Source organism: Podarcis vaucheri (genome assembly GCF_965113315.1).
Source record: "Podarcis vaucheri genome assembly, chromosome: 4".
NCBI lineage: Eukaryota > Metazoa > Chordata > Lepidosauria > Squamata > Lacertidae > Podarcis > Podarcis vaucheri.
The window spans coordinates 20,712,486-20,726,330 of NC_138762.1; the positions used below are offsets into that span (position 1 = coordinate 20,712,486).

At 44.6% G+C, this 13,845-nt stretch overlaps 1 protein-coding gene across 4 annotated transcripts in view; it reads left to right on the forward strand.

The window, feature by feature from the left end:
* Positions 1-13,845, forward strand: part of CNTN5 (contactin 5) — a 657,243-nt gene that overhangs the window by 451,294 nt on the left and 192,104 nt on the right. For all 4 annotated transcript variants that reach the window (XM_082219029.1, XM_082219028.1, XM_082219031.1 and 1 more), the window contains one exon: positions 12,881-12,976. In XM_082219029.1, the coding sequence (XP_082075155.1) occupies positions 12,881-12,976 (96 nt within the window). The remainder of the gene's footprint in view (positions 1-12,880; positions 12,977-13,845) is intronic.

Genomic DNA, 13,845 nt, shown 5'->3' on the forward strand with positions numbered 1-13,845 from the left:
CTCATCCAATAAAGTGAGATGAGCACTGCAACCCCAGAGTCATCCGCGACTGGACCTAACAGTCAGGGGTACCTTTACCTTTACCTTTTTATTGTTAGATGTGTTCTTGATAGGGATGGTGGAGGAATCCTTTGGAAACAGATTTATGCGCAGAATTTGGCACTTCCAACTGTCGAATTTTACCCATATGGGAACGCCCCTCACATCGTGCTCTTGGGGTTGTTGGAATTATTTTTTAAAAAAAAACCCTCAACCAATTATATGCAAATATTATTTATGTCCGGACCCATGCAGCACTTTATTTCTGCAGTGTAATTTTATACGTAATAACACACCATTCATAGAATTGTAGAGTTGGAAGGGTCCGTGACACTTATCTAGTCCAACCCCCTGCAATGCAGGAATCTTTTGCCCAATGTGTGTCTCGAACCCATGACCTTGGGATTAAGAGTCTCATGCTCTACCCACTGAGCTATCCCAGGTAGCTTCCTACACAATGATATGCACCGTTGTGTATATCCACTTATGTGCTGGTTGCATTACAAAATCTGGAGTGTATAAATGCATATACTATGTATAAGATGTTATATGTATAACAATGCGTATAATATGTGAGAATTGTTTTCATTTGTGCACCAGGCACAGGGAGGTAGGGAGCAGTGAATGGCTGGAGGGAGATGGTGGGTTAAGCAGGGCCATAACTTTATCAAAGACTGTATAATGGGGTTTGGTGCAGCATCCAACAGGCAGCCCAACTACGGCCTGATATAGCCAGCCTGCTGAATGGGGAGGAGTAGTTCCTAGCAGGTGTTATGAATAACCAGGTTCTTTTATCTGTTTAGATGTTTTAGCATAAATGAGATTCAGTGTACTCCAGAGAGAGAACACAAGTAAGCAGTCAGGCAACCAATATATTGGAATTTCTACTTAACATTGCTTTATTGATTAACAAACATAATACATAACAAGACAAGGGAACATGCACTCAGTCACGCACACACACACACACACACACACACACAATCATACTCACCAGCCCTTCCATGGAATTGATCAAATTCCAATAAGGGTTATGGGTGATCAGACAGTGAGGATCCTAGCTGCGTCTGACACACAGACCCTTCTGAAAAGCCTGATCTTATATACAGTGGTACCCCGCAAGACGAATGCCTCGCAAGACGGAAAACCCGCAAGATGAAAGGGTTTTCCGTTTGCGAGTTGCTTCGCAAGACGAATTTCCCTATGGGCTTGCTTCGCAAAAAGAAAGCCCACAGGGAAATCTCCGGGGACCTCTTTTAAATGCTGGCGGTGGGGAGCAAAGCCTCCCCTCCCCTCCGGCCTTCAGAAGAGGTCCAGGAAGGCCGGCGGGGGCCGAAAGGCTTTGCTCCCCACCGCCAGCATTTTAAAAGCAGTCCGGGATAGCAGGGAAGCACTTCCCGCTATCCCAGACGGCTTTTGAAAGCAGGCGGGGGGGAGCAAAGACTTTTGCCCCCTGCCCGCCTTCAGAAGAGGTCCAGGACCTCTTCTGAAGGCTGGCGGGGGGCGAAAGTCTTTGTCCCCCCTGCCTGCCTTCCCAGAGGCTTTTAAATCGCCCTGGACAGCGGAGAAGTCCTCCGCTGTCCCGGGGCGATTTTAAAATGCCGCCCGCCAGCATTTTAAGATCGCCCCGGAAAGCGGAGAAGTCCTCCGCTGTCCCGGGGTTTTTTAAAATGCTGGGGGTGGGAAGAAAAGCCCTTGTGCCCCCCCCCCCAGCCTTCAGAAGAGGTCGGGAGACAGACTGTCCCCGGACCTGGTCTGAAGGCGGTTTCCATAGGAACGCATTAATTGATTTTCAATGCATTCCTATGGGAAACCGTGCTTCGCAAGACGAAAAACTTGCAAGAAGAAAAAACTTGCGGAACGAATTAATTTCGTCTTGCGAGGCACCACTGTAGTCTGTCTTCTGTGCATCTGGGTCTTAGCATTTCTCGCTGCCTTTTGGCATGTTCTTGGCAGTCCTCTATCTTTAGCATGTTCCTGGCATATCACAACTCTCATTGTTTGTACCTGGTCTTCTGTAGCTTTTGGTGTGGTACAATACTCATTGTTTGCAACTAGCATTGCATAGCCAGCCTTTCACACTTCCTTGCAGGTACAGTACTTTTTGCCAGAACATGAACATTCCTTTAGCTCTTTGATCAACACAGTTCAGAAATAATTCAACAGCATCCAATTTGGGTGGTGGTCTTCAGCCAATCTTGGGGCTCATTCAAAACATGCCATTCATGACACAGGAGGTTCCCACCATAAGAACATAAGAAGAACCTTTGGCCCATCTAGTGCATCATCCAGTTCTCACAGTGGCCAACCTGGGAGGAACCCACAAGCAGGACCTGAACACAGGCTATTGGTAGCCTCAGTGGCGTAGCGTGGGTTGTCAGCACCCGGGGCAAGGCAAGTAATTAGTGCCCCCTAACCCATGGATTTTAGCAGGGGCAGAGAGCTGTGAGTGCGAGCGTGCCCCCCCCATGTTGCGCCCGGTGCGGCCGCCCCCCCTGCACCCCCCACGCTACGCCACTGGTTAGCCTTCTTCTCCTTGAATTTGTCTAATCCTCTTTTAAAGCCATCCAAGTTGGTGGCCATCACAGCTTCCTGTGGAAGTGAGTTCCATAGTTTAACTATGCCCTGCATGAAGGACTGACTTTTATCTGTCCTAAACCTTCCAACATGCAGCTTTATTGGATATGCATGAGTTCTAGTGTGTCAGGTGTGCGTGCAGGAGCCAGGCCTGGGGCCTTCCTAAGTTTGTTCTGAAGAGGCAAGGTGCGGCCTCACCGGTGAGGCCAATTGGTAACTCACAGCACCTGGTGGCAAGAGCTGGGAAGGGATATAAGGTCATCTCTTTGCCACAGCAACACATTCCCTGCCTTGCTGCGTTTGGTTCCTTGATTCCTTGCTTCTTGATCCTTGGACCCTTGACTTCGCGACTCCTTCCTTCCTGACCCTCAGGCCCTTGGCTATTTGACTCCCACCTCTCTGACCCTCAAACTCTTGGCTTCCTGACTCCTGGCTTCTGGACTCCCGTTCCTCCTCCCACCCTGCCATCTTGCCCCCGGTCCCGATGTCCCCAGCCGAGACTTCAATCGTCCATGAACCAGACCATGACGTAGTGTCATGAAAGAAGGAGAACAACTACTCTATCCACTTCCTCCATGTCATGCATAGTTTTCTAAATGTCTATCATGTCACCTTCTTTCTAAATTAAAAAGTCTCAAGCAATGCAACCTTTCCTCAGAGGGGAGTCACACAACACAGGTCCCCTCTCCTGGAGTCTGCTCCAGATATCATGTTGCCCAGCTACTGGTTCTGCATACAGCTGGAGAAATGCTTGCTTCCTACTCTTGTTTGTACGCACAAAGTGTAAAATTGACATCAACGCTCTTAGCACCGGGGCCACATTCTGCATTTTCCATCCACTTCTCTTAGAACCTGTGGTTATAAGAGAGGACAACAAATGACTTTGAAAACCATGAAAGACAGGGATGGAAACGGAAGATCACCATCCATTTTTGCTTGCCAGAACAGTCTGCAGACCACATGAACAATCTCATCAGGGCATGCAGCACCTGCGATGAAGTACTGAGCAGTAATTGCAGAGAAGTAGTGTGAAAGCTGTTGCTCACAGACACACCTGTTCTATTAGAAACACAAAACAGCAGACAAAGAATCTGTTTGCCAACCCAGTAGAATTGCATATTTCCTTAGCCATCCCTAAATGCACAGACATTTTTGGCATAAGTATATACAGGGTATTTTCCCTGAGACTTCAGGTGTGATTTCCACTTAGCTCCTCAGTTAATTCAACAACAAAACTCAGTTTTGATAACCTAACTTTTGGAGGAAGTTGTCCCATGTTGCATCAGTGTGAGGAAACAGTCCCTGCATTATTATCACCTGCTCTGAATGACCAAATTACAGCAGGGAACACAGCTGGTTCTTGCAGTGGGATCATTTCATTCTTCAACAGTTTCATAGAATCATAGAGTTGGAAGAGACCACAAGGGCCATCGAGTCCAACCCCCTGCCAAGCAGGAAACACCATCAGAGCACTCCTGACATATGGTTGTCAAGCCTCTGCTTAAAGAGGAAGGAGACTCCACCACACTCCTTGGCAGCAAATTCCACTGTCGAACAGCTCTTACTGTCAGGAAGTTCTTCCTCATGTTTAGGTGGAATCTTCTTTCTTGTAGTTTGGATCCATTGCTCCGTGTCCGCTTCTCTGGAGCAGCAGAAAACAACCTTTCTCCCTCCTCCATGTGACATCCTTTTATATATTTTAACATGGCTATTTCTTGGAGGTGGAATAAAAAAAATTCCTTCCAGTAGCACCTTAAAGACCAACTAAGTTAGTTCTTGGTATGAGCTTTCGTGTGCATGCACACTTCTTCAGATACACTGATGGACTTCCATTTCATGCGGCTCAATGTGGTGCCTTCCATGGTTCCAGTAGTAGATAGGTAGCCGTGTTGGTCTGTCATAGTCAAAATAAAAAAAATTCCTTCCAGTAGCACCTTAAAGACCAACTAAGTTAGTTCTTGGTATGAGCTTTCGTGTGCATGCACATTTCGTGTGTATCTGAAGAAGTGTGCATGCACACGAAAGCTCATACCAAGAACTAACTTAGTTGGTCTTTAAGGTGCTACTGGAAGGAATTTTTTTTATTTTGACTATGACAGACCAACACGGCTACCTATCTACTCTTGGAGGTGGATCTCACTATTTAGCACTAGCAGTAGTACTGTCTGTCTGTCTGTCTGTCTGTCTGTCTCTCTCTCTCTCTCTCTCTCTCTCTGTGCAAGTGGCAGCAGAAGCAACTATGTCGACAGTCTGATCACTATTCTGCATCCTGCATTCTGCTATGGAGCATCAATTGAGGGAGGGGAAGAAGGCTTGTTGATTTATTAGCAGCAGCTGCTAGCTGGAGGGCCAAGAATTCAGCAAGGGCAGATGGCTTGGGCAGTGGCCAACAGCACCTTAACCAGGGTAGAAGAAATCTGTTCCTCCATGGTTTACATGCAGAACTTTTAAACAACCCTACTTGCCTCCTTTTGGTGGTGGCAGATAAACAGTGCACTCCATTCTAATTTTTTCGGCACATTTTGAAAGCATGCCAGAACAAAGTCTAAAACCCAGAAGTGAAAATGAAGTTTGGGGAGCGTAGATCCCTAGTGACTTCCCATGGGGGGGGGGGAAATGAATGAGAGTTCTCCACTATTGTGAGCGCAATGAGATGAAATCTTCCTATAGCCCTCTCCAAAAATAAAGGGCCATAGCTTAGATGTAGACTAAGCTGAAGATGTAGACTCTGCATGAAGTTCAGTCCCCGGCATCTCCAATTGACCACACAATCCTATGTACCTATCTACTGCCAATCTAGCAGTTCAAAAGCATACCAGCTCAAGTAGACAAATAGGTACCACTGTGGTGGAAGGTAAATGGTGTTTCTATGCACTCTGGCTTCCATCACAGTGTCCCGTTCTGCCAGAAGTGGTTTAGTCATATCCAGGAAAGCTATCTGCGGACAAACACCAACTTCCTCGGCCTGAAGCGAGATGAGTGCCGCAACCCCATAGTGAAGTTTGACTGGACTAAACCATCCAGGGGTCCTTTACCTTTATGGTTTACATAAGAATGAATAAATACTGCTATTGAAAATTAGATAAAACAATGCTGAGGTGGGAGAAGAGGAACACCTCAATCGCAGTGAGGAATTCCAGGTGAACTTCCTTCCACCAAACACACAGCCTCACCAAACACACAGCCTCACATAGCCATCATGGCTAGTGTCCACTGATAGCCTTGTCCTCCATGAATCTGTCTAATCCTCTTTTAAAGTCACCCAAGTCCAGGCAAATGGTTTCGACTGTTGACATAAACAGCAATTAACAGCACACTTTGAAACAAAAGTCTTATCTACAGCATGTTGTAAATCACAGCAACAGTCCTTCAACAGAATTCACCGGCAGCACTCTTCCATCAGGCATCTGCCATCAGGCATCTGCAAAAACGAAGCTGAGTGGTCTTATAGAACCTTCTAGAACCTTCTAGAACCTTCTAGAACCTTCTAGAACCTTTCTACTTGTTTCTGCCAGAACGATTCCCAAACACTTGGAACATCCTCTGCCTAGACCCTCGTGGAGCAGGATGAAGAGGCACGTCTCCTCAGGGTGGGGTGGCTCAGAGACCGGGGGAGGGGGAGTGTGGCAGCTTCTTGAAGGACTCATGAGGAGAGGGGAGAGGAGGCTGAGGGAACATTCCAGAAGAGTTCAAAAAAGGGATGAGGGGCTGCCAGCTCTGCAGGCAAGGGGTGACATAACTGGACTCCTAAGCCCAACAGGGGTGCCGCAGAAAGAATATTGTTGGTCAAGGGAGCCGTGGATTCATAAAAGTTGAAAACCTCTGTTCTAGACAGTCATTACCAGACAGAGTACAGCACTAGATGAACCAGGTGGTACGCTGTTCTTTTTCAAGCAGAACTGCCTCTTGATCTATGCCCCTGCAAATAGCTAGTTCTGTAGGCTTTGTCCGGTGTCATAGCAAAGGTGTTAAATCTTCAGTCTTTGTTTTACAGATGGTTAACCAGTTTGATTAAATTAGCGCTAATGCTGCAAAAGCCTCATACTCCTAATGGAAAGCTGAGTCTGTCTACACCCTTGTGCATAGTAGTTTCTTTTCCATGCTGGAAGCGCCTGAATAGCAATTAATTTTCACTTGCAAATAGGGCCTCTACTGTTTACTGGAAACAAGCCCTTTACAGTGGTAATTGAATTTAAATAAAATAAATGCACGTTTTCTAGAAGAGTTGTTTTTATAAATAATTTTTGCAAATGCCCAGGTAAGGCCCGTCACTTAAGCCGTCTGGCATCTAGCGCATATAAATTGAGGCATAATGAATGTGGCTGAGTAGCAAGGTTTTCATTATGTTTCCTAAGCAGGGAAAAGTGGTTGTTGTTGTTTGTTCTGTATTCCTCTATGATGAAACAGCAACGGGCTCGCCCCACATTCCATTTCGGCTTGATTTTGTTCAGTTTAATGAGACTGCTTTGGCGTTACAAATGAAATGTCACCTTGATTGTTAGATATATAAAAAAAAAACAGAGTTAAGAAATTAAGATCTGAATTTGTTTCTTTTCCCCTCCTTTCTACTTCAAATTGCTATTCAGCCCTCCTGAAACTTCTTGTTGTTATCACTCAATATTTATTTATTTATTTATTTATTTATTTATTTAAAGAGTTTGTGCCATCTATTAATTACAGAATACAGTCGTACCTTGGAAGTCAAACAGAAACCCTTCTGGAAATCCGATCGACTTCCAAGACATTTGGAAACAAAGGTGTGACTTCTGATTGGCCGCAGGAGACTCCTGCAGCCAATTGGAAGCTGCGGAAGCCCTGTCGGACATTTGGCTTCTAAAAATAGTTTGCAAACTGGAACACTCACTTCTGGGTTTGTGGCGTTCAGGAGCCAAAATGATTGTACAGGTGCCAACCATTTTGTGCAGGGCCTCCATTCCTAGCCCCTGCACACATTGGCGGAGAACGCATAAGTGTGCCCCACTCTGTTCTGCCCTCTTCCAGGTCTAAAAGGACCTGTACATGAGCAATCACACTTTGATTAGACACTTCTAAAATGGTTGCCGCCTGCAACGCACAGGCCCAGAAAGGTCCAGCCCTATCGTTAGCAGCCGGGTAGCTGCCTCAGGTGGCTGATCCTATGGGGTTTAGAGTTTAGAATTTTTGAATGTTAAGGATACTGAAATGAGTCGCAGGGGCTTTAGCAACAAAGTAAAATGTAAGATTGGAATAACAATAGATAAATTAAATGGGACGTGAATTTGCTGAATCAATTTTTAAAGAGGGATACAAGAACGGGAGACGTGAGGAAGTCGGGAAAATAAGTTAATTGAAAATGAGAAATTAAGAAAGAGGGAATTTTTGTTTTTTGTTACCATATGTGTTTCTATTTCTTTTTTTGTTTTTCTTTTGATGTGTTTAATGTTTGTATTTTTGTATTGTACTGTTTTTTTGTGATGTATTTTTCTTGTTTTTGTATGCTTTTCTATTGTGAAAACTTAATAAAATATTATTAAAAAAATAAAATAGAGTAGATAGAGCAACAGTGACTGGCATTCGAGGACAGTGCCACACAGGTCCACTGGTGTACCAGCACAGCACTACATCCTTGCTGTCTTGCCTTTCTACCTCCAAGTAAGCAGCAGCCACTCTACTGATGGGAGGTCAGGTGTGTGGCCCCCACCCCACCAGTCTCTACTGAGACAGAGTTGTATATGCCCAGTGTCCTGGCCTCCCTCCCTAATCTAGGCAGATGCCCTTGGGTGCAGTGGAGCCCATTGCCATTGTCGAAGTTACGTTCAAGTACCACTCTGGATGGCTTTTGTACACAGGATGGGTAGAGGCACCATCTTGTCCTTCACTTCCAGCAGGGGGGAAAAATGTATTTGGCTTAGCCTGGCCCCATATTCCCCCTTCAGAGCTACAGTTTCCAGAGTTACCTGTGAATTGGAAAGGATTGCTCATACACTGGACATGCCAGCCTCTTGTTGCATCATTTATAAAGTTCGCAGCAAGAAATATTACAACCGTGCACCCAAGCTATCTAACCTTGGCTAATGCTAATTCTGCATGTTTAAAGGTGTGGCAATCACACAGGGTCCCCGGACGTTTCACCATCTATTGATCCCTGTGCCACCACTTTATTTCCCGCTGCCACCACCCAGGCCCTACCTGGTACAATACTGAGTCCAGTCAGGGTTAAATTGGAACATAAACTTCTGTTTATTTATTGCAGTTTAACAAGTGTGTGGTTTCATAAACGGTATCGGTCAATTACAATCATGGGGTGCCTATCCAGACCTATAACTTCTGCTACCTGTTCTCACTCGCTAAACCACCTCTCAGATATTTACTTGTCTTCCTAGCTCCTAACTGTTCCTGACTCAGCTTATTTCGCTACACTAACTAAACCTACCCCAGACTCTATCCCAATTCACTCCCACTCTGACTCCACCCTCCTGGGTCCTGATTGGGTAACCTGTTTAACTATTTCACTTCCAGCACTCTCACATGTTAACGTCACAAAGGATTGCTAACTTTTCAATGTGATGCCAACCACATGGGTGCTTTTTTTCATTACTTTTAAATTGTGCCAGAGAGGAGGTGAAAAATGTGAAGGGGGGGGAGTTTCACAGCTGTGCCTTTGCCCCTCGCATCACTGGTTTGATATAGAAGTTCCTCCCTGCACTGACAGTCACACTTGACAGCCACACTTTAAGACAAAACATATTTTCAATTTTTTTAAAAAAACACAAGCTTCACAAGTTCTGCTGCTGCTTAAATTTCATCTGTTTCACATTCCCATCTTACAACTGCCCGTCTCCTAGAATCCTGACCCAGTCAGCTGTTCATTCCCTCATCCCTAAAGGCTGCCTTTTAAAAAGATATTTTAGGGTTGTCACCTATGATCTGCTCCCTAAACTCTTATTCCCTACTGATACACAGTAAATATTGTTGTGTCTGAAACATTTTGCATGGAGATCCTTGCCTGATATGCAGGAGAGGCAGAGAACAGACCTATTCTTTATTGTGGAAACATAGGAAGCTGCTTTCTACTAAGTCGTGTTAAGTTGTGGGCGAACATATCAGACGACACAGCGATTCTTCCAAAGCAGCTCTTTATTTGTAAGCTGGAACAGAACTGAACTGAGGAGCTCAGTCAGCCTGCTTATATAGAGCTCCAGAACAATGTAACTGTTGCCACTTTCTAAAACTATCCAATCACTGAACGTCACTTTCGATTCTTCATTTGCATACAAACTATCCAATCACTGAATGTCACTTTCGATCCTTCATTTGCATAACTATCTACGGTATCCCCCTGCTGGCCCAGGGTGAGAACTTCAGTACATAACAAGTCAGACCCTTGGTCTATCTAGCCCAGTATGTCTACACTGACTGACAGCAGCTGGCATGAAGTTTCAGACAGGGTTCTGTCTGTTCCTTCATGGAGGAATTATTTTCATCTGGAGCATAGCAGGAAGGAAAAGGGTTAAATTGCAAAATTGTGCACATTAATTATATTCATTTTGAGCCTCGGTTTGCTTCCAGTACAGTAGCCATGAAAGGGGCAGATTATCAGATTTAAAAGGTGATAATAGCTACAGGAAGCCACTGTTTGGACAAATTCTTGTTACAACATGTTTTTCCTTGTTAGATTTCTAAAATTATTTTTTTTTAATCAACAACAGCACTGTCTGGAGACCTTCAAAATCTGCAAATTGGTTTAATGACAACAAAATAGATTTCAATCTTATCACTCTTAATGCTCTGTAATTTATTTATAGCCAGTGAGGACAATTTTGAGAGCAATTTTGTAAATTGTTGCAGTTTGTGGTAGCTCTATGAAACGCTCATATTTCGAAGAACGCAATTATATGGCAACAGACATATCATTAATTTCCTTAGGATGTCATTTCTCTTCCTGGAAAATGCCCTCAAAGAGCAAGATAGATGGTTCAGGCAGGGAAGACTATACAAATTTCCATATTTAGCTGTTGTCTTTTGGAATATGAAACATGCCCTTAATGGATCCTTTGAGAGGACAGGAATCAACAACACAATTTAAATTTTTCAGAGAAGAACAAATGCAGGAGGGGGAAATGTCAGCACGCAGTGAGGAAAAGGAAGGAAAGGTGGAGCTAAAAACTGTTGCTGCACCAATTTTGTTCTGTCAGAAAAATGTTGGCCTTATTAGAGACACCCTCTTTGATAGCAAGTGTCTGGGGAAAAGAGAGCGGAATAGACTACTGTGTGCAAAATTAGCTTGCAGCTCTGAACATTTTTTGCTTCCCATTTTTGTCCAGATCAGGGAGCCACTAGTGCAAAATAGATTTCTTGTAATGGCACAGAAAACGGTGCCATGTAGACTTCTCTCTCTGTGTAGGGCAGCACTCAGCCCATGACAATTCCTGAAGGTGCCTTAGGCTGCGAAGTTTCCATCTCACAGGTTGATGCAGGGAATGTCACAGATGAGAGCCTCAAATGGAGCGTGAGAAAAACTCTCATCAGCCCGTCAAAATTCTAGCAGCCCATTGCAAACGCCAAGATTCTGAGCATCAACACAGAATGCAGACCCTATTTTCCAGGGACAGTCCCAGATTTACAGAAGCCGTCTCGGTTTCTGATTTGACCCCAGGATGTCCCGCTTTTTCCTTAGGATGTCCCTATTTTCATTGGAGAAATGTTGGAGGGTATGGAGTTACAGCACCCCCAGGCCAAGGAAATAAAATACAACCTTTAGAAGACATCTCAAGGCAGCCCTGTATAGGGAAGTTTTAAAATGGTTAATGTTTTGTTATGTTTTTATATATGTTGGAAGCTGCCCAGAGTAGCTGGGGCAACCCAGTCAGATGAATGGGGAATTAACAACAACAACAACAACTATTATTATTATTATTATTATTATTATTATTATTATTATTATTATGGATATCCCTATTTTCATTGGAGAGATGTTGGAGGGTATGAGAACGCTGGATTTCAAATGCAAACAAAATATTTATTTACTTACTTATTGAATTTATACCCCAGAAGAGCCTAGGACCAGCTGTCCATCATCTGCCCTAATTTTCTGATCCATGGGGTCTTGCATTTCCTGCTTTTGCAACACATTCAGCTGCACAGCCCCACTTAGGCGTACTTTGTAAAACCCAGTAAGGAGCGCCATTCTTTTACTTAAATGCTCTAATGATTTCAGCAGGGAAAATGCAGTCTATTTTTTTCTCCTCACAAAGATGGGGATCCTGCTGCTACTGACCTCTTTTCTAATCACAGGGGAGGGGGGGTAAGAGAGATCTTGATATGTTTTTATATATTTTCCTTCGTTCCCCCACATTATTTGTCTCTCTCTCACTATCAGAAGTAAAGAACATCCTGATTCCTCATTGGACTAATGTTTTAAATTCCCTTAGAGCTGCTTGCATTATTATTTTGTCACAGTATACTTATAGGATGAAATCCAATGGTAGTCATAGATTTTATTGACCACAGCAATAGGGGAAGATTTGGAGGGAAGGGGTCAAAAGGAATTAGGGGGTGTTGCTCAAATTTGAGGAAGGACACTCACACTGGTGACCACTTCTACTCATAGATTAGTGGCCTACAACACAGGCTTGTTCTGAGGGCAGTGACTGGGACGCTTTGCACTTGTTAAGCACTTTAGAAATGGGTAATGCAATTGATACACTGATATTTAGGTACCACAGCACCAATTCCCCAATAGATCCAGTGTTGCTAATCCCACTCCAAACGTGCTAATATTACCTTGTTTGCAGTATCCCTTTCACGATACCCAAGAGTCTCGCACAGGATGCAGTTTAGATGTGATGCATCCTCCCCCCCCCCTTTATTTCTCTTTTCACTATGCACAGAATGACTTTTACTGGGGAGGAAATCAATAAGCAGGAAATAGTAAAAAGGAATAAAAGAGCTATTAAATGTCTGTTACAAAAGGGTACATCGCCGAATGCCTTTTTGCTGATACCATTTCCGCATCCTAGAAGGGGCAATAAAAAAAGGTGTTGATGTAATGCAGAAAATATTTCCATTTGCCAGCTGAAATCAGCCAGAATAGATTTACTGTGAAACAGCCAGGCATTTTTCTTGCAAATTTCAAGAATAAAAACGAGCATTCTTTTTTGCCTTTTAAAGCATGAGAGAGTGAAAAGAAGGGTCGGACGGTGAGGATAGGAAGAGAAATCTGTGCAGTCGCTAATGCCGAGAAGTTTCTTTCCATGACTCTAAACCTGCTGTGTTATGTTAACAGATCTGGGGAATTTCAGTGGTCGGACGAGAAGTGCTGTGTCAGTGCGGGAAGGTCAAGGCGTTGTTCTGATGTGCTCCCCACCGCTCCATTCACCAGGTACAGCTGACTGCCTTTCTTTTGTGCTGATGTGAGTCTCACTTTTCTGCACGCTCATCAGGTCCAGCCATGGTCTTGACTATGAATTGTTAAAGGCTGAACTATGCACAAACCCATGACCAATTGTGGGACCACCAAAGGAATACTGGTAGACCATCCACCATGAATGCTGCAGAGCAGGAGAAAGGGTGTCTCAGATAAGGCTACCTTCATTCCATTTCAACTAGTGATGTGAACTTCAGTAGCCATGGGTGTGAAAAGGAATGTGGCACAATGCGTGTGTTTGTCTCTGTGTCTCTGCGTGAGAGATACCAGGCTGTGCATGGGTCTATGTTTGTATGTTTTGACTCCACCTACTCTGAGCTTTGGGATGCAGGTGGCGCTGTGGGTTAAACCTCAGAGCCTAGGGCTTGCCGAACAGAAGGTTGGCGGTTCAAATCCCTGTGATGGGGTGAGCTCCCGTTGCTCAGTCCCAGCTCCTGCCAACCTAGCAGTTTGAAAGCACGTCAAAGTGCAAGTAGATAAATAGGTACTGCTTCAGCAGGAAGGTAAACGGCGTTTCTGTGCACTGCTCTGGTTCTCCAGAAGCAGCTTAGTTATGCTGGCCACATGACCTGGAAGCTGAACGCCAGCTCCCTCGGCCAAAAAAGGGCGATGAGTGCCGCAACCCCAGAGTCGGCCACGACTGGACCTAATGGTCAGGGGTCCCTTTACCTTTTTTTACTCTGAGCTTTTGCCCTGCCCACTTTCAGTATACAGCCCTTGCCCAGGGGAATTTGCTCCTGGGAGGAGGATGGAAGAAGTCACCACTCACCCTTGGAACTCGCTGCCTATTGACATCAGGCAGATGTCACTGTTTTCAGCAGATA